This window comes from Malania oleifera, chromosome 2 (genome assembly GCF_029873635.1).
Source record: "Malania oleifera isolate guangnan ecotype guangnan chromosome 2, ASM2987363v1, whole genome shotgun sequence".
Classification (NCBI taxonomy): Eukaryota; Viridiplantae; Streptophyta; class Magnoliopsida; order Santalales; family Ximeniaceae; genus Malania; species Malania oleifera.
The window spans coordinates 147,724,042-147,743,371 of record NC_080418.1 but is presented as its reverse complement, the minus strand read 5'-3'; the positions used below and the strand labels follow the sequence as shown (position 1 = coordinate 147,743,371).

Genomic DNA, 19,330 nt, shown 5'->3' with positions numbered 1-19,330 from the left:
CACACGAGGAAAGGAGTCACAAAGGCCTGCATTTACAAGATTTGCAATGTCTTCATCACTCTTCATTCAATACACCTTTAGAACAACTTGAGGAAGATGCTACTTTTGAGATTGGAATACTAGTAAATGAGCGAAGGAGGCAGCCGGCAAAAGAGCAGCCAGCCTTTTGCAGTAATTTTGTCTACGCTCTTAAATTGACAGGCCCACTTGTCAGTGTACTCATTTTGGTTTATGGGAAAAGAAACCTACAATGGCATATATTTATGAAGCGATGAATAGGGCTAAGGAATACATAGCTATGGCTTTCAGTGAGGGAGAGGATAAATTCAAGGAGGCACTTAAAATTATTGACATCAGGTGAGAATGCCAACTCTATCAACCTTTGCATGCAGCTGCACACTACTTGAACCTAGAATTTTACTATTCATTCCCCCACATTTTGCAAGATGAAGAAATCATGACAGGTATGTAGAGATGCATTACAAGGTTGGTGCCAACTTTGATTGCAAGATAAAGTTTCAAATGAGTTGGAAAATTACACTAGTGCTAGTGGCCTCTTTGGAATTGATTTGGCAGTGAGACAAAGCAAGACAAAAGCACCAGGTAAAGTGGCATTTTTACTACCTCTTTCTATCTAAAATTATTTTTTGCTAGTTAGCTAGTAGGCATTCATTTGAAATTTATTTAATAACAGCACACTGGTGGATATCACTAGAATCATCGGCTCCAAACTTGCAAAAGTTTGCTGTGAAAATCCTTAGTCTCATATGTAGTGCTACCGACTGCAAAAGAAATGGGAGCATATTCCAACATAAAAGTCAATAGGATCGTGGCTTAAAGAACATGTACTACAAGTCTACTACTTTTAAGAATCATTATTTACTATATTACTTTAAACTTCTTGCAGCTTCATAGCAAAAGCAGAAGTAGGCTAGCCCAGCAATGCTTGAATGATTTGGTACTTGTGAAACATAATCAAATTTTGAGGCGCCGAAACAACAAGCATGACACCACTGATCTCATCCTTCTAAAGGACATTGATGATAGTAATGAGTGGTTGAATGGTAGGATGGATGGGCAATTATGATAAGGACGATGAACTTGTGTAGTTGTGTTTGAAGATGATCTTTTGACATGGGGTTCTGTTGCCAAAGCTGCTCAAGAAAATGAACCCCTAGATCACACTAGATCAAGAATAAGTGCAAATGTGTCATCATCTTCTAGAGGAAGAGCTTCATCTAGCACTGCTAGGGGCTGGACTACAGTGTTGGAACTGGTAAACGAGGATAAGATCCAAGTGGGTAGCGCAAAGGAGACAAAAGAGGAAGAAGATGTTGGAGAAAAAAATTCTGATGATAAAGAGGAAGATGATGATATCTTGGCACACTTAGTTGATGATGAATGAGAAGGATTTTTAGATTTAAAACTTTCAAATCTTTTATTGTACCATTTTCTTTGATATTGAACTATGTTGATGCTTTTGGGCATTGGGCTTGGCCATTTTATTTCCTTCATAGTTTGAAGCTTGAACTCACGCATGCTTAATTGCTTATGTTGAACTATGCTTGTTTCACTTGGACCTTGGTACTTGGTAGCCATAATTTATATGCGTTTATGTTTTGGTATTGAATATTTTGGCATTTTAAATTCTAATATTACTGCTTAAGTGTTCATAGATCAATTCCCCATCAAATAGGCATTGTACACAATTTCAATAATTGCGCGCCTCACCTTCGTGAGCCACCTTCGCCTCACGCCTCAGTGCACCTTATGCCTTCGACTACTATGCCCCCACTCCCACACAACCTACTGAGTGTCAACAGTGTTCCTGTGCTCCCTCTTAAGGTTGCTCTTTCCACCTAAATGGCAGCTAGAAACAAATGTCGTAAAACAAAAAGTTTTATGAGTACAGGAGAGGAGAGTTAGGTTTCCCTCCAAAATGATGCCTCAAGTCTAAATGTAGAGATGTATTGGAGCGTCACCTGCATTGCAAGGGAACCCTGGTAGGGCCCTTTCCAATGTGAATATCTCTGGCATGATGTGAAATGCCATGATGCTTCCCATTAAAAATTGGTGGTTCAAATGAGATAATTCAGAGAGTAAAAGCATTTGAAAGATGGCATAATTTATCAGTATAGTTCATTTGGAAGTAGAGTAATAAAATGCATATAAAGATGAAGAATTATCTTCTACAAAGTTAAAGCAAGTCTTACTCAGACCACATCATCCTTCTCATTAGTTTTGGCATATTTTCAGACGCTTTTTATTTGATCTAGAATCCAAGATTATTTTCTTCATCAATATACATGACCTTTTGGTCTTCTTCCAAATGCATCGTGAGAACAATGGTACAATGTAACATGAACACTGCATTCTACCATTTAGTGTTTTTTTTTGGGGGGGGGGGGGGGGGTGCCGCGGGGGTGGGAATTGTTTCATAGTATTAGATTACCACTTTACCTAAAAGGTTAAGCTGTTAGGTTGTGGTCCAATAATGTATATCAAGCTTTAACACTCCCCCACACATGCAACCCGACAGCACGTGGAGAGATAAAGACACGATAATATCACCCATTATAGGGAATACAATTTTTTTTAAATACCACACAATAAATGCGAGAAACAAGACTAGAACCCAGGAGTTTCTAGTAACCACCTCTGATACCATGTTAGATTACCACTTTACCTAAAAGCTTAAGCTATTAGGTTGTGGACCAACAATGTATATCAAGTTTTAACACAGGGAAAAAAAATATATAGCAAGGAAAGAAAAGAATGAGAAGGACGAGGATAAGACATCCCCATAGATGAAAAATGGAAAAGAAAATAAAAGGAAAAACAGAAAAAAAAAAAAATGATGTACACACAATCTCATAGAAGCTCAGAAACACAAACAAAGAAGCAAGAAAAACAATCCTCTCTCAAACAACTATAAATGCATACAACAACTGCTAAAACGTGAACATTCCTTTATAATCAAATGGCCGGAACAACCGCTTGGACAGCAGAAATCCACAAGATGCTTGCATGCTTTTGCCTACCAAAATCTCCAAAATAGGTCACCAAAAAAATAAAAAAGACTTGCACACAACTTTCAACCCAAAAAAATAAATAAATAAATAAAAATGAACACTTGTTCCACAAACTCCAAGCCACAAGAAAAAGAAAACAGAAACAAAAAGGGTGAAAACGCAACTCATCACTACCAAAACACATCACACAAATGTCAGAAGATAAAGCCATATGGAGCTTCCTAACATGGTAGATTGTTGTTAACCAACTCCACTGAGGACAGCCAATGAAACAAAAGTCTTACCCTTGAAAGCAACCTTAGCTCTCAAATACAAAAAATTATACAAAATACACTCCAATTGTGCCTCAAAGTGCTCAAAAAGTCAAATGTAGTACAAAACGAATGCACAACAGGGCCACGTATCCATAGAAAACATAAAACCTAGTTCCAGGCAGCAAAATATTACAAAACTAGCGTCATGCAAAGAAGAAAGAAATGCAAGAATGACAAAATTTATTTCAAGAATTCCTACTTACAGCAACCACTGGCCCCCATAAGCTGGCAACAGTCAGAGCATTATGGTTATCTGCAGCGACAAGCAGAGAAATAAAACGCTTAAAGTACCAACCAAGGACAGTATAAACATTACAATCTCTTTAGAAGAAGAGGGGGAGGAAAAAGCAGCTAAATATAAATTGTAGAACGACAAATAAAAGAAAAAGTCACATCGCTCAGTCCAAAAAAAATCTAAAACTAAAATAAAATAAGCCTTGAGAATGATGCGCTTTTCAATTAAATAAAAAATTAGCATCAGTACTTAAGGAAAACACTATATTGCAATAAACAAAATAATAATAATAATAATAAAATGGCCAGTAGACAAAATTATCAGTAGTTCAGTAAGCAGTAATACCCTTTAATCAAAGCGCACTGTCAATGGCGCTACAAACAAATTAGATTAATCTTCACATTGAAAGGTAAGAAAATGACCCAAAAAAAAGAAAGTTAAAACAAATCTCATTATGCAACCCAATTACTGTACCACTCTTCAAGAGTCATAAAATAAATTAGGCGCCTCAGAATGGTACACTGATGTACTCAACTTTACCTGCACATGAGACACTTTGCTTGAACCCATGATACCCAAGACAATCAAGCAACCTTACCAACGTGCAAAGAATCACCCCCAAAAGAAAATTTTGGTTAAAGTAAAGATTATCAAGCAACTCCTGCATGCATCACGCTCCCAACTATAATACAAAGGCAATATAATTTCAAAAGAGAAAAGTCATAAGGCGTTCTAGCTCCATACAACTTCACTTCACTTCACCTGTATACTTAAAATAAAATAGAAAACTAAAACATTTATCAAATGAACTGCCAAAAAATATTGGAAAAATACTTAAGAAACTGGAGCTTGGAGTGACATAGAGACTCAAATTTCTCACTCCATGGTTTTCCAGGACCCTACTGTGTCTCAATTAAGAGCACCTTACAAAGATGACCTCCTTATGTTCTAAAAACATTCTTACATAACTGTTCTGTAAGTCCACAAACATTTCCATTTTTACAACTTACAGCATTTCAACTATCCATAGCTCCACACAGTTCCAACTGTTTCAAAACCTTAAAAACTTAAGATCCACATGAAAACTCCACAAATCCATGTTTTCCTAAAGTTCAGATCACTACGTTACACGACCAAGAGAACAGTTCCAATGTTTCGAACCAAATGAGTAAAGAGCAATGGAATGCAGATCATGAAGACCACAGCACCAATGGAAATACCATAACCAAATTCTAAAACAAAAATATTTGATTTTGATCAGCATCAAGCCTCTATCAAAGGTTACATATATATATAAAGTTCAGGTCATTAAGTTACACAATTGCTAGAACTGCTCCAATATTTCCAAACAAACGAGAAAAGGGTAATGGAAGACAGATTACTGGGGAAACAAAAAATTTAAAACCTATTCCAAACATTAAGTCCCAACAGAAATAATTTATAACCAATTCTATATGTGTGAGCACGGGCATGCCTCTATACATGTACAATATGTAGATATTACAATAACCAATGTCAATGTAGAAGTTGCACAGAACATAACAATAAATGGCACAGAGTAACAAAATAGTTTGGGATGAAAACATCAGTCACTCACCAATAGGGTGGTATTGAACAGTTTTCAATGCCATACATGGTAGGGCATGGACATATCCAAGGGTGGCCAAGAATTATATTCCCCCCCCCCCCCTCCTTCAACCAAAATAAAAAAAAAAAAAAGAAAATCTGACGTAACAAAGTTTAACATACACTGATTAAACATTCTTTTAAAAAAAAAAAAACAATACTTAGCACTCTCAAAATATTATATACAAAGGCCTCCCACTACACAATTACTAGATCAGCCCATGAACCAAGCAAACTTGATTATAGTGAGAATTTGTCTCCAGGTTTAAATTTCCTTATTGAATAGTGAGATCTAATTAAACTATCCTAAGAGTTTCACTCATTAAATGCCATCTACAAAAGCTTAGGATTTGGGAAATTCAAGGAATAGTTTTCTCCTTGTATAGTTCAGAGAAGGGTTGCCAACATGGAATAACATCATGTCATTTATTCCATAGAAAAATGTGTCATTCATGACTTCTTTATATGATTGGCACAATTTACCATGGGACATCAACAAATTCATCACACAATAGAAATTACCCCATGCTCAAAAGAGCCAAAAAAAATATCCACGAAAGGGCAATGATGAACAAAATGTTTTCTGTCCTCGGTCAACAAAGTGGACCCAATGATAGTGAAATAAAGGGCACTAAGAGGCAGCTGATCAAAGCATGAAAATATAGAAAACAAAATGATGAAGAATTAAAAAACTCAGTTGATGAAGTGCAGCCTATGAAACTTTTCCATAAATCACCAAAAAAATAAAAATAAAAATAAAAACGAAAAAACAACAAGAACAACAGAATTAGCAAAAACCTTTCAAATTCTGCATGAAAAGCTATTTGCCCCTCAAACGGCCCTCTTGTCGCTTTACGTCCATGTGCACCGAAAGAAAGAAAAGGGAGCAAATCCCACACCCTCTTTTTATTTTGATCCTTACTCTTAAACCTCCCATGGACAAAGTAAGTATAATGACAATATATTGGGCAAAACAGTCATTTGATTAAAAATCTGGAAACAACGTTAATGAAAGCTCTTGCACAATGAGAACGTATTCACCCAATCCATTTTCTCTAAGTTTTGTGGGAAAAAATATAAGAGAAGTATAAAACAATATCATAAAGATCTGAAGGGCAAGATTGACCCATCTAGAAGTAAGGGTATATTTTAAAAAATACATATCAAAACTTCCAATTTCATAACTACTTCCAGAATATAACTACAACAGCAAACCAAGCCTTAAGTCCCGCAAGGTAGAGTGGGCTACATTAATTCATTTCTGCCAACTTATACAATCATGGGCAATTTCCTTCAACAAATTCAAGGCTATTAAATCCTTACTGTCTCATTCCAAGATTTTATAGGTCCACCTCTGCCCTTCTACTGCCACTCATAGTAACTACTTCACCGTTCCTCAGAGGCGCACTACTTGGCCTATGTTGTAGGTGCCCAAACCATCTAAGCAGTCCCTCCCTTATCTTATATTCTACAGGAGATACGCCTAACTTACGGAAAATATGTTCATTCCTTAATTTATCTTTTAACGCTATACCGCTCATCCATTTTAGCTTCTCATCTCAGCAACGTTTGCTTTTTGGATATATTTTTCTTCCAATAAATATATAGAAGTACAGAATTTCTACGTTCAGCACATACCAATGTCCTCAACAGTTCACACCTAGAACCAGAAAATAGAAAAAAAACAATTACTTGAAGAACACAAAAAAGAAGAAAGAAACATCCATGCTAAGAATAGAATTTTCCGCTAGGGATGTACAAATTTTACCGAAATACCAAAAACTGGACCAAAACCAACCAGAACATGTTCCAGTTTGGTTTTTCGGTTCTCAGTTTCAGTTTCAGCTTTCAAAAATACAAAAATTCATAATCAGTTTCGGCTTTGGTTTCAGTTTCAAGCCAAAACTGAACCAGAAAACCAAAAACCGATTAAATAAATTACGTATGTTATATTTTATATAAGATTAATGTTAAAATAGTATAATCATATTCATAACTTTTTAATCATTTTAATAACAATAAAATACTCTATTCCGTTGTAGGGAAAATAAATTTATTTTATAACTGAAAATATATGAGGTTATTAACATGGGAGGTAGCATTTTATACAAGTAGGGAGGCTCCCCCATCCTTAAGTTATTGATGTGGGACAAAAGGGAATTGCCCCTCTGGCCTCCACACTCCAAGGGACCACATCAGAGAAGAAGCGCTGCCCGTCTGCCTGCCTGGTGCCTGCTGAATGCAATTGCATGCACAGTATTCCCAAAGCCATATTGGCTGGAATTGGAAAGGGATTAGATTTCCCTTCCTATAAGACCAATTACATCCTCCTTCCTCACCCTACTCATGAACTGGGCTTACAAATAGAAGAATCAGCCCACTTACGATATGGAAACTTGGGTTCAGCCCATCCAAAGCCTTGAACACTTAATAATTTTTTTCCTGTTAGTTCAAAACTTTAAAACTGAAATAAACCAAACCAAACCAGAAAACTAGCGGTTTGGTCATTCTATTAACCTATAGTTTACAGTTCGGTTTCAGTATATAGTTTTTCAAAACCAAGTGGTTCGGTTCAGTTGTCAACCAATTACAGTCCTATTTTCCACACTCAACATAAAGCAAAAACGTGCTAACAAGGCTTCTATATTTTTTTGAGCCACACAAAACAAGTACGCATGTTGCACAACACATCAGAAAACAGAACCGTTGCTTACTTCTGGACACTAAGTCATGCCATGAATACTGTAAATCACGCATCTGCACTATTATCTGAGTTGGCTCCACCAGCGGCTTGATCTGCATAAACCAATCAAGAACAAGTTAAAAGACCAACTAATCAACATCGATCAAATAACCACAATGGATATCACTTTCCTGGAGAAAATATGCAAAAGCAAATTTGCAGCCCAACACAACAAGCCAAAAAAGCATGTACCTGCAATTTAAAGAGGTCAGAAAAACATCTGCATAAAGGACAGTAGACGGCTAGATGCAGGAAAATATAAATATAAAAACAGCCCATGTTAGCAGTGAATAGGTTCAAACTTCAAAGTAAGTGTATACTCACGCTGGTGGTTAACTGCAAATTCATAGAAGCATGATTTTATATAGCAATAGTGGTAGCATGGCATTAACATAACATTTGTTGCAAAAGGTACAAGTAATGGATGCCACAAATGTTCATGGGAAGTGGGCAAAATGGTTGTGCTGTGTTTTTAAACATGCCCAACCTTGTCTAAGTCTATAATGAATTTTCACCCTACATTTCAGCCTACCACAGTTACTTAGTAAGGATATCAAACATAATTTTTTTTGTAGCAAAACAAAAAGATTTCATTGAAGAATCAGGAATGTACATAAAGGAGAATAAGAAGCTCACTCCTTTAAAGCACCCAGAACCAACATACCAAAGTTAAGCCCGATAATGGACCTTTTCCCATAACAAAAAAAATATTCAGCTTCCCAAAAGAAATACAAGAGTTATGTTCCAAGCATAAACCCCACAGAACTCCAAAATAAGCACATCTCCAAAATGCTACCAAATCCTTTCCCCTGCCATAATCAGAAAATGAAACTGCCAAATATTTCTCCATTGTATCCAAAAAAACCCTACTCTCTTCCAATGAACCAAATAAGCTTCAACAATTTTGAGGCAAAATCAGAGTGAAAAAAGAAATGAGACGCTGCTTTTGAATTGTTAAACCAAAGAACACAAACATTTGGAGAAACTGCATTCAAAGGTCTCCTACTCTGCAGTGAGTTATTGGTGTTGATTCTGTTACACAACCAACCAAATAAAAGCCTTAAACTTCTGGGGAAACATTGGCCCTCTAGATTTTTTCTGTATAGCAGAAAAAAAAAAACTACATTAGGTCAAAAAATCGCAAAAGGTACACAAGAATAAACCCCCAAAGAATCCAAGGACCAACAACAACTAATTGCACCCAAAGGAAAAAAAAAAAACAATTATTCAACATCAGCAATTAAAAAAGAAAGCTAATCTGCTTCCCTATGTTGAGAGACTTTCGAAAGTGATAATTCTACAAAAGTAGAGTACCAACCAAAGTAACAAACAAGAGAAGAACTAGCACTATTCTCTCCTGAATCCAAACAGTAAAGACAAGGAAAAGATGTGGACAAAACATCATTCCCCGATCTTTCAAAAAATGAATACGAAAACCATTCACATTCAATCCAAACTTACTTTTAATGACACTTTGCCAAAGGGGTGAATCTTCTAAGGGAACTGCCAAAAATAGACAAATAATACAAAGGGATACTAACAAGACAGGACTGAACAAGTGTAATGCAACCCCATAAGCAAAAATAATGCACCTTTCCAACCATCTAAGTGCTTGGACACCCTCTCCACTACAGGATCCCAAAACTTAACTGACCTAGGATTACCACTCAAATGGACCCCTAAATAAGACAAGGACCAATCCAAAATATGACAACCCACAAACAAAAGCCAACTCCCTAACCCAACCAGGAGTCAAATGAATAGCAGCAATACAACACTTCCCCAAATTAATTTTAAGCCATAAACCCACTCAAAAAATTCAAAAATACGAAGGAGGCATAAATATTCAAAAAAAGAAGAATTATGATCACCTAAAGAAAGAAGAATTGCTTGGAGAATCTGGAAAATTTTATTTGGTGTGATGGGAGAATCTTGGCTTTGGCCGGCATCAGTAAAGGAATTATTGTCTACTTCTTTTCAGGGGTATGGAAGATGAATGAGAGGGCTGCACTATGGTAATGCAGCATTTTTGCAGTGTTGTAGGGATTATGGTTGGAGGACAATGCACATATTTCTTAAATATCTTCTTTTGTTATCAAATATATAAATAAACAAATAAAAGAATTCCATGCTTCACTATAACGTCTGTCGGTTTTTCAAATTGAAATCCAAATTTCTGCACTTTTGAAGCTCCAAAATTTTAGTCGGAATGGAAATTTAAGACCCTATTAACCACGCTGACTATATTTGTAATTGTTAAGGCCTGATATACATTGTTGGCCCACAACCTAATAGGTTAAGCTTTTCGGAGAGGTGGTAATCCAATGTGGTATCATAACCAAGTCGCAAAGACATCCTGGGTTTTAGCCTTGCTGCCCACGTTTATTATTTGTTATAAAGAATTAACTTATTTCCTATAACGGTTGTGTTTATTGGTTGTTTCTCTCCACATGTTGTCAGGCTGCACGAGCAACAATGTTGGCCCACAACCTACCAGCTTAAGATTTTAGGTAAAGTGGGTAACTAACAATAAACAAAAGTAAGGTTCTATGAACTTCAAAACAAGAAAAATTTAGAAAAAGCTAGCCTGTCAGGCTAATAGGAAGAAGTGAATGCAAATGGCTTTTCTCATTATCCAAATATATCATAAAACAGGGGAGGTGAAAATAAGAATATAAATTAATTTTAGACAGAAAAAGAAAGATATGGGATGGAACTGGCAGCCAAAATGAAGGAGGCAGTTATTGACAACACTAGTATCAAACCATGCAGTGAGCAAAGCACACGACATCCGAAGAAGAAATCAATGAAGTGAATACACAGCCCCTCCGTACCATAAAGAAAAGTGCCACAAAAAGCCAGGCTCTAAGAGGAGGATTACAACAGTATATGGCCTATCACAGACAGTGAGCGCAAAGAACCACCAATCGACCAACAAAAGCATACATTTTCAAGCAAATGAACAAATCAGCAATAACTAAATCTAGAACAGCATATCTTCTGCACTGACATGATTAGAAGAGAGAAAAGCACAAAATATCAGTACAGGACTACAGATCCACCAAAGGAAGAAAAGCGTTACAAACGAAAGAATAAGGCAGTTTACAAAGCTGCACAGCTCAAGCTACACTGACATAAAATCAACAACTAAGATTTAAACTTAAATCAAACTATTACAAAAGCATCTCAAGTTCAAAAATAAATACATCAAATAATTCAACAAAACACATGAGAGAATTCATGTCTCAAGTGTTAGGTTCAGGGAAATCCTATGTTAAAGGAATCAGCTTCGAAACTTGGGAAGGAATACAGGATTTCTTTTGTGAACAAATACGCCTGGAAGGAATGCATGCAGCCTTGGCCAAATGGACCACCAGATGGATCAAAAGAAAGGTTGAGCACAAGGCAATGTGTATTATAATTATAACAAAAAATTGAAGACAATTTCAGTCTGAAACAAAACAGGTTAGGTTCAAGTCAACAAGAAATAGAAAAAACTAGTATACATGAACTGTTGATACTAGAGAGGCCCAATCAACAGCATAATAAATAATAGTATGAACTCTACAGATTTTTTTAATAAAAATAAAAATAAGAATCAAAGGGCATGAAGGGTGAGATATCCCAAAGAAAATAAATCACAGAAGTATACAAAACAATCACCGATTCACACATCCAAAAACTTTGCCCAAAGAAAAAGCTTCGGGTTAAAGACTCTTGAATTCTCGGTAGGGAAAAAAAATCATATGGGAATCAATAAATCCTTCAACTTCAGTGCCTATTAAAATTCAACACATTTCCATCCATTTAAACAGCCTAGATATATAACCAAAACAGAAAAATCTCAAACAAAATACTAATCTACAAGTCCATGCTCATATGTTACACACCCGCAATAACTACTAAGCCTTGGTGAAAAGAGAATGCCCCAAAACCAAGAAATCTAAAGAGCTAACAATCACAGTTAACCTTCATTCCCTTCACTACAGCATTGGACCACTTATTAGACAGACGCATCGCAGACATTAGGTCACTTTTGAGTGAAAAAGCAAAAAGGTTGAATAAACACAGGACCACAGGCTTTATAGACCTAATCCCATATCTGTGGTTTAAAAAGCAACAGTTTCAACATAATATTCTGTAGAGACCTTTCAGAGAATATTGCTCCTTTGATGACTCTTATCTTTCCAAATGATCAAATGACCACAGTAAGGAACCAAACTTTAGATGATGCTTTCGAACAGATGCATTTTTAGTCATTAATCTTCAATTTCACATAGAAGCATGAGAATAGATCCTTTCACAATAATCAACAGAAAAATAGCATAGCCCTATTGCAGGACACTCCTTGCAATTTGCTGCACTAACACAAGGATGTGTATTTTCACTTCAGAATCCCTGTATTATTGCTAGATCTCATGCAACAAGGGAGATGTATTGAGGTGTCTCACCCACCTCCCTTTATGCCTACCCCTTTCTAGGGCTCCTTATCATTCAAACATTTGACAGAGTGAGAAAGTAAGAAGAAGGCCCCACCTCCCTGCACACACTTTCTCTCTCTTTAACATACCACCGTCCAAAGCATTTGACAGTGGCACAATAAGAAATTTCAGAATTCGCATTTGCAACAAATACCCAATTAAAAGAATTAAAAGAGCACCAGAACACAAGCTAATAAATTCTGAGGAGTTATAAACACAGCTTTAAATGAACAAGACGTATGAATTAATGCAATGAACTAAAAAAGGAACCTGAATGTTTTCTTCAACAGGATAAAAGCAAATAAAACAGGAAATAGACATTACTTGATAAAATCAACAGTCCGCTCATACATGCCACGTCCAACATAATAGTGTTCCTATAAAATTAACATGAAGACACAGCACAATGAATAAACCAGTCAACATAAAACAATCTATTAAACATAAAAGTGAAAAAATAAAAAAACAAAAAACCAAGCAGATAAAAAACTGCAACTAAAATAGGCAAGTATAAACCTTGTGCATCCACTTGATGAAGCGAATTAATGCCCAGCTATCACATGGATTTGACAGATGGTGGCAGGCCGGTATTCGCATGAGGAAACTAAGAAAAACTTGAACACCGGCATAAATGCCAAGAACAATGACATACATTTTGTATAAAACAGAATTTGCATTTGGTTTACTCTGCTCTTGTAGAGCTTTCCTGCAATAACAGCACAGATAGACAAACAAATGTGTAACCTGCGTATTACAACAGTGAAAAACACAAGGGCAGAAACAGGCAAAATGAAAGCATTAACACTTTAACAGCATCATGAAGTTATGGAAGAAAATAAAGAAATTTAACAGCAGACATACACATAAAGAATGGATATGAAAACTGAAGCAATGCTAAACCAAAGAAAGCGAAGAATAATTCGAGAAACTGCCAAACTCCGCGTTGTAGAATAAGCACCATACATCATAAGAATGTCCAACACACCTAAATCAGATGAGGAGAGCAGCAGCTAATCAGCAAATAAAACTCAACAGTTATTATAGACAGCCAAAACATTATTACCCACAATCAAAACAATTTAAGGTCAAAAGAAGCATTGGCAAATAAAAATATAAAGGAACATACGCAAGACAAATTCAAGGTTAAAAGAAGTATTCACAAACATAAATGCAAAAAAGGTAAAAAGAAAATTCAAGCATGATAAGTTTACAATGTATAGGAACCTACTCTCAAAAAGCTTCATCACAACAAATGTCGGGCCAACACTAAGAACTTCTCGTATAGTCTTTGAGTTCACTCGTCCATCATTGAATGCAATTATTGTTAGCCCCTAGGAATAAAAGAAACAAGATTAGTAAGGAATAAGATTATTTTAAAAAATCAGATATCAACAATGATTCTGACACTAGCACTAAGAAACACTGGAGAGGGAATCCAGGATGCAGATTTCATAGTGTGTATGTGTGCATACATATGGAGAGCAGAGGCCAAAATCACATGATCTGTAAACTCTAAAGCATGGCCTCAAGTGAGAGGAAGGTTCATGGGTTAGAAAAAAAAAACACTTGTTACAAAGCCAATAAGGGAGGACAAAAAGCAAAATAAAGTTATAAGTGAAAACAAAAATCATAAAAAAATGTTCTAGTTTGGAAACTTGACAGAAACAAGAGAGGAGCTATATGAAACAAGGAAATAATTTTATAACCAATTGAATGAAAAAATACCAAATGTAGATTGAATAAGCCTTCTACAGAGAACTTGCAAACCTGAAGCATCAAAAAGAGAAATATCCACAGGCGATGGAAACTATGGTAAAGATGAAGAAATGTTCGGTGCTCAACGAATGATGTTTTCCCCTGACGTTTACTTCCTCCAGATTTAAGCACATTCTGAAATGCAAAAGCAAACAGGGAAAGCAAACCAACATGAAGCAGGCTCAAGTACTAGCAGATATGATTAGAAAATTACTACAGCAACAATCAGAAAAATGAAGATTTATTCACACAATATAGCAAGAAAACATGACAGAACTAAACTAAACTTCTAATAATTATTTTTAATGTATGTTGATGAACAAGATTTTAAATTTCAGTATCAATTATGAATTTAAGGCTTCAAAAATAACGACGTTTGAACAGAAAATTCAACTTTGATTTTAAAAAGTATTGAAATTAGTAGTAAAATGTTGAACATTGGAAATAGTTAGTACTTAGTAGCGCCAGATTTAGAAGTATAGATTTGCAAATAAAATCCTTATATAACAAGAATACAGTCCACAATGTACAATTACTGCAAAACGATAAACATATTAAAAGTTCAAAACAAATAAAAATTATAACATTCCTTTAGGACTCAACAAAAATTCAGCGAATTCTGGACACAAAATTTCTTTATCCCAGGGTAAAAACTATGAGAAACCCAGGACGATCGCTGAGCATGCACCTGATATCTAATCAATTTTGATGCTTTTTTTTTATCAGCAAAGAGAAATTATATAAACGAGGCATCAAGAGGATGCCACCCAAGTACAAAGAAACAACAAGAAAGAAACACCCCTTACTGAAAAGTATCTAGAAAATCAGAGATTAGAAAGCAGTTCTTTCAACTAGCCCGGAATGCCAACTAGAGATCATACTAATCCAATGGTCCATGACAGCATGAATAGAAGAGATAATTCCTTGAAAGGCTCTTCTATTCCTTACTCTATTCCTTACTCTCCACACCGTTCAGAAAATAGCAAGGGAAATGAGGCAGAGAGATCTTCTTCCTTCCTTAATAGATCTGGTCCCTTTACAAGCCCACAGTCACTCCCACTGTAGCTGCAGTAACCCATTTCTGATTTACAATGGAGATGGCTAAGTTCCACAATTTCTTCGTCCAAGAACAATGCAGGAGTACATGATCAACTGTTTCTTCCTGCTTCAAGCAGAAAAAGCATTTATTGACAAGAAGGAGACCTTTTTTTCTGAAGATCATCTCTACTAAGGATTTTTCCAAGATCATGTGAAAAAAGCAACCTTTGAAGGGGCTGTCATTTTCAAAATCAGCTTCCAAGAGACACTAATGCTGCTCCCAGCCAGTGAACTAAGGTCTTTGTAGAAAGGGCTGACAGTCAAGTTCCATCTTTCCTCAAAACTCATTTGGGCTCATTGGAACTATTCTGACAATGAGACTTATAGAAACTGCTGAAAAAATCAGTAAAAATAACAAGTTCCCAATCAAAAGAATTTCTATTCAAAGGAATATCTCAAACAATCCCTTGACTGGGGAACTCCCAAGTGTTGGCCAATAAGGGCATCTTTGTTGCTCGCAAATCTGAAAATGGAAGAGAACGAAGATCTGAGTTGTGGGTTACCACACCAGATGTCATGCCAAAAGAAAATATCAGCACCTTTCCTCACATGGAAATAGATGAGAGGGAAGAAATTTTCCCATCCTCCTCTAATATAACTCCAAACACACCATGAGTTTCCATTGAAACTGTAGAGGTCCAACCATTATGATAGGGACCATACTTGACAGCAATGACATCCTTCCAGAGCAGATTTTTCTCAATCATGAATCTCCAAGGCCATTCCCCCAAAAGGGCCTTATTAAAGATAATAAGGTATCTGAGACCAAGGCCACCCTTTTGTAAAGCTTGTTTCACCACTCCTCATTTAACAACTTGATATTTGAAAACCTCACCTGTGTTCCCCAAAAAGAAATCTTCTTCGGATACCCTCAAATCTCTTGGCCACTGCACTAGGGGCAAGGAAAAGAGACATAAAATAAACAGGCTGATTGGACAGAGAATTTTTAATGAGTCAGCAGTCTCCCACCTTTAGACAAAAAGTTCCTTTTCTAACCAGTGAGTTTCTTTTGAAACCAGTCCACAACGGGACCTCAAATACCCTTGTCCTTAACTTTGCTCCCAAAGGCAGGCCGAGATAGGTGATCAGAAAGGCACCAAATTTACAGACAAGGACACCTGCAACTAAAGAACCTCTACTGCCAGTCCCTAGTGCAATAACTTCACTTTGGCACAGACTCACTTTTAGGCCTAAAACCACTTCGAAACTGAGGATGACGCATCTAAGATTAAGAATTTGCCTCGGCTCATCCTCAAAAAAAATGATAGTTATCTACAAAATCATAGTTATCTACAAAAAGGAGGTGGGCGATTTCCATGAAATCATTGTTCCTTCCAATGCTATGACCCTTTAGAAGGCCACCTTCAATTGCAGTAGTTATCATAAGACTCAGCACTTCCATGATCATGATAAACAGAAGGGGGGAAAGGGGTCACCTTGCCTTGGACCACAAGACGATCTGAAGAAATCAGTAGGACAGCCATTAACCAGAACCAAAAAGATGGTTTTGATATAAACTGCTAGATCCATCTACACCAAGATTCCCCAAAACCAATACTTCTAAGAATGTACAGAAGAAAAGGTCAATTAACATGATCATAAGCCTTCTCTATATCCAGCTTGCATACCGCTCCTCTTTTCCCATCCTCAATGTAGGTTGGCTATCAGAGCAGCATCCATGATTTGCCTACTTGCAATGAACGCGTGCTGGTGCTTACAATGTTTTTAAAGGCATAAATGGGGCGCATCTTGAGGTGTTTTAGCGCAAAAACACACCAAGGCGTAAGTTAAAAGGCGCAAGTCAACAAAAGCGTATGCCTCAAACGAGAAGGCGTACGCATCAGGCAAAAAACCTCACCTTTTAACGCCTCAACATCCAGGCATACGCCTTTTGGTATCCCTGGCCAGAACTCAGAACTCAACCTCTCCTCTCTCTCTCAAAGTCTCAACAAAGCCTCTGCTTATCTCCGAAGAAGCTCGACGAAGCCTTTGCTCTCTCTCTCGAAGCCTCAACGAAGCCTCTGCTCTCTCTTTCGAAGCTCGATCAAGCCTCTGCTCTCTCTTTCGAAGCCTCGACGAAGCCTCTGCTCTCTCTCGAAGCCTCAACGAAGCCTCTAGTATCTCCGACGAAGCCCAATGAAGCTCGACCAAGCCTCTGCTCTCTCTCGAAGCCTCAAGAAGCCTGTGCTCTCTCTGAAGAATTATGTCTTTATTTTTTTCTCCATTATTCTAACATTTTTCTCATTTTTATACTATATATAAATTTTTTTATTTCTTAATTATTTTAAAAATACCGTCCGAAATGCTTACACCTTGCCTCACGAAGGGTAAAATGCCTCGCCTTACACCTTCGCCTTTTAAAACACTAGTGCTTACCAACAAATCTGAGATTGAATATATTATGCAAGCTGAAGGAGAAATTGAAGAAGATGTAATGCATAGAGTTAAAGCAGTTTGGGTAAAATGGAGAAGTGCTTCAAGTGTGTTGTGTGATCATAGAATACCCTTAAAATTAAAAGGGAAGTACTATAAGACGGTTGTAAGACCAGCTATGTTATATGGATCAGAATGTTGGGAGACTTAAAAACAACATATCCAAAAAGTAAAAATTGTCGAGATGAAAATGCTAAGCTGGGTGAGTTGTATAACATCAAAGATAAATTGAGTAAACATATTCTTCGTAAGATAGGTACAGCTATTGTAGAAGATAAGATAAGAGAAGCACAGTGTTAGGGAGTGACAATGTAATGGGGAAAAGGGAGAGAGAGATACTGCTTTAATTGTATTCTTCAGGGATTTAGAATGAATATATGATTATCTGTGTTATCATTTGTATGGTTATTCTCTTATAGTTGAATAATACAAGTAGTCCATTTCATTGTGGTGTTTTGTTGCCTTGGATTGTGATGTCTCTTATTGCTATAGTCTTATTCGATGTATAAGAATATATTGCTCGTGTGAAATCCCATTGTTCCTTGTTTTTCTTGAGTATTAAGAGTCACCTGGGGCTCGTGCTTGCAGGCTTGAACGTGTGAGACTTGGCTAACTTGTCGAGGGAGAGCTCTCAACGAGTGTCACACAGCCCTTACTTGAGTCCCATTTTGGGGGTCCGTGACAGTTGGTATCTGAGCACAATGTGTGCGAGTACCATGAGTGGTAATATGAAAAACAAGTCAAGAAAAGTGGAGCGCATTGAGGCGCTTGAGACAAAACTTGTAACCCTGGAGACAACGTGCTATGAACTCCAAGGGTTGGTGTCAACATTGATAAAGGAGAAAGGCGTGCCAACAGAGCTTGAGGCCGCTGAAGAAAACCCTAGAGAAAATCTCTACGGGGTATCAAAAGTTGTAGAGAGACTTGAGGAACTTGAAAAATTCATTCCAAGTGTAAAATCCTTGGAGAAAAGGCCAAGAGAGCTTGAGGCCTTCCAGAAGAGTATCGAACAGTTGGAAGCCTTTGAGAGTAGGCTGGAACATATTGAGGGCATATTGCCATCTCTTTCGTCCCAACGAGGAGAGCCAATAGAGCTTGAGGCTTCCTTACGGGAGCTAACAGATAATTTTGATTTCCTTACAGAAGATGTTAAGGAGTCTATTACAGCTTTGAAGGAAGACTTGAAGGAGATGGACAACGCCCAAAGTGCTGTGGAGCAGGTGCAGAGGGATTTAAAAAAGATGACAGTGAAAGTGAATGCAGTGGCACAGATAGCTCGAAGGCCAGTTGCCGATCCAAGTGAGGGTTTTCAATTGAAGGTATTGAAACCTAAAAGTTTTGGGGGTACACGAGATGCAAAGGAGCTGGACAATTTCTTCTTTGATATGGAGCACTACTTCACGTGCTCACGAGTGGAACTAGAAGTGGACCGGGTAAATATGGCAACGATATACCTAGTTGGGGATGCAAAATTGTGGTGGAGAACTAAATAGAAGAATACTTGCGACATTTTGTTAACTCCAATCAGAAGAATTGGGTTACCTTACTAGACACAGCACAATTCTATTTTAACTTTATGAAATCTTTTGCGACTAATAAAAGTCCTTTTGAGA

General features: G+C 36.9%; 1 protein-coding gene across 7 annotated transcripts in view; it reads right to left on the bottom strand.

The window, feature by feature from the left end:
- Nucleotides 1-19,330, bottom strand: part of LOC131148002 (callose synthase 9) — a 194,605-nt gene that overhangs the window by 115,796 nt on the left and 59,479 nt on the right. For all 7 annotated transcript variants that reach the window (XM_058097727.1, XM_058097729.1, XM_058097730.1 and 4 more), the window contains 8 exons: nt 14,199-14,321; nt 13,660-13,762; nt 13,293-13,416; nt 12,948-13,137; nt 12,756-12,808; nt 8,085-8,142; nt 7,922-8,006; nt 3,550-3,599 (listed from right to left, as the gene is read on the bottom strand). In XM_058097727.1, coding sequence (XP_057953710.1) covers nt 3,550-3,599; nt 7,922-8,006; nt 8,085-8,142; nt 12,756-12,808; nt 12,948-13,137; nt 13,293-13,416; nt 13,660-13,762; nt 14,199-14,321 — 786 coding nt within the window. The remainder of the gene's footprint in view (nt 1-3,549; nt 3,600-7,921; nt 8,007-8,084; nt 8,143-12,755; nt 12,809-12,947; nt 13,138-13,292; nt 13,417-13,659; nt 13,763-14,198; nt 14,322-19,330) is intronic.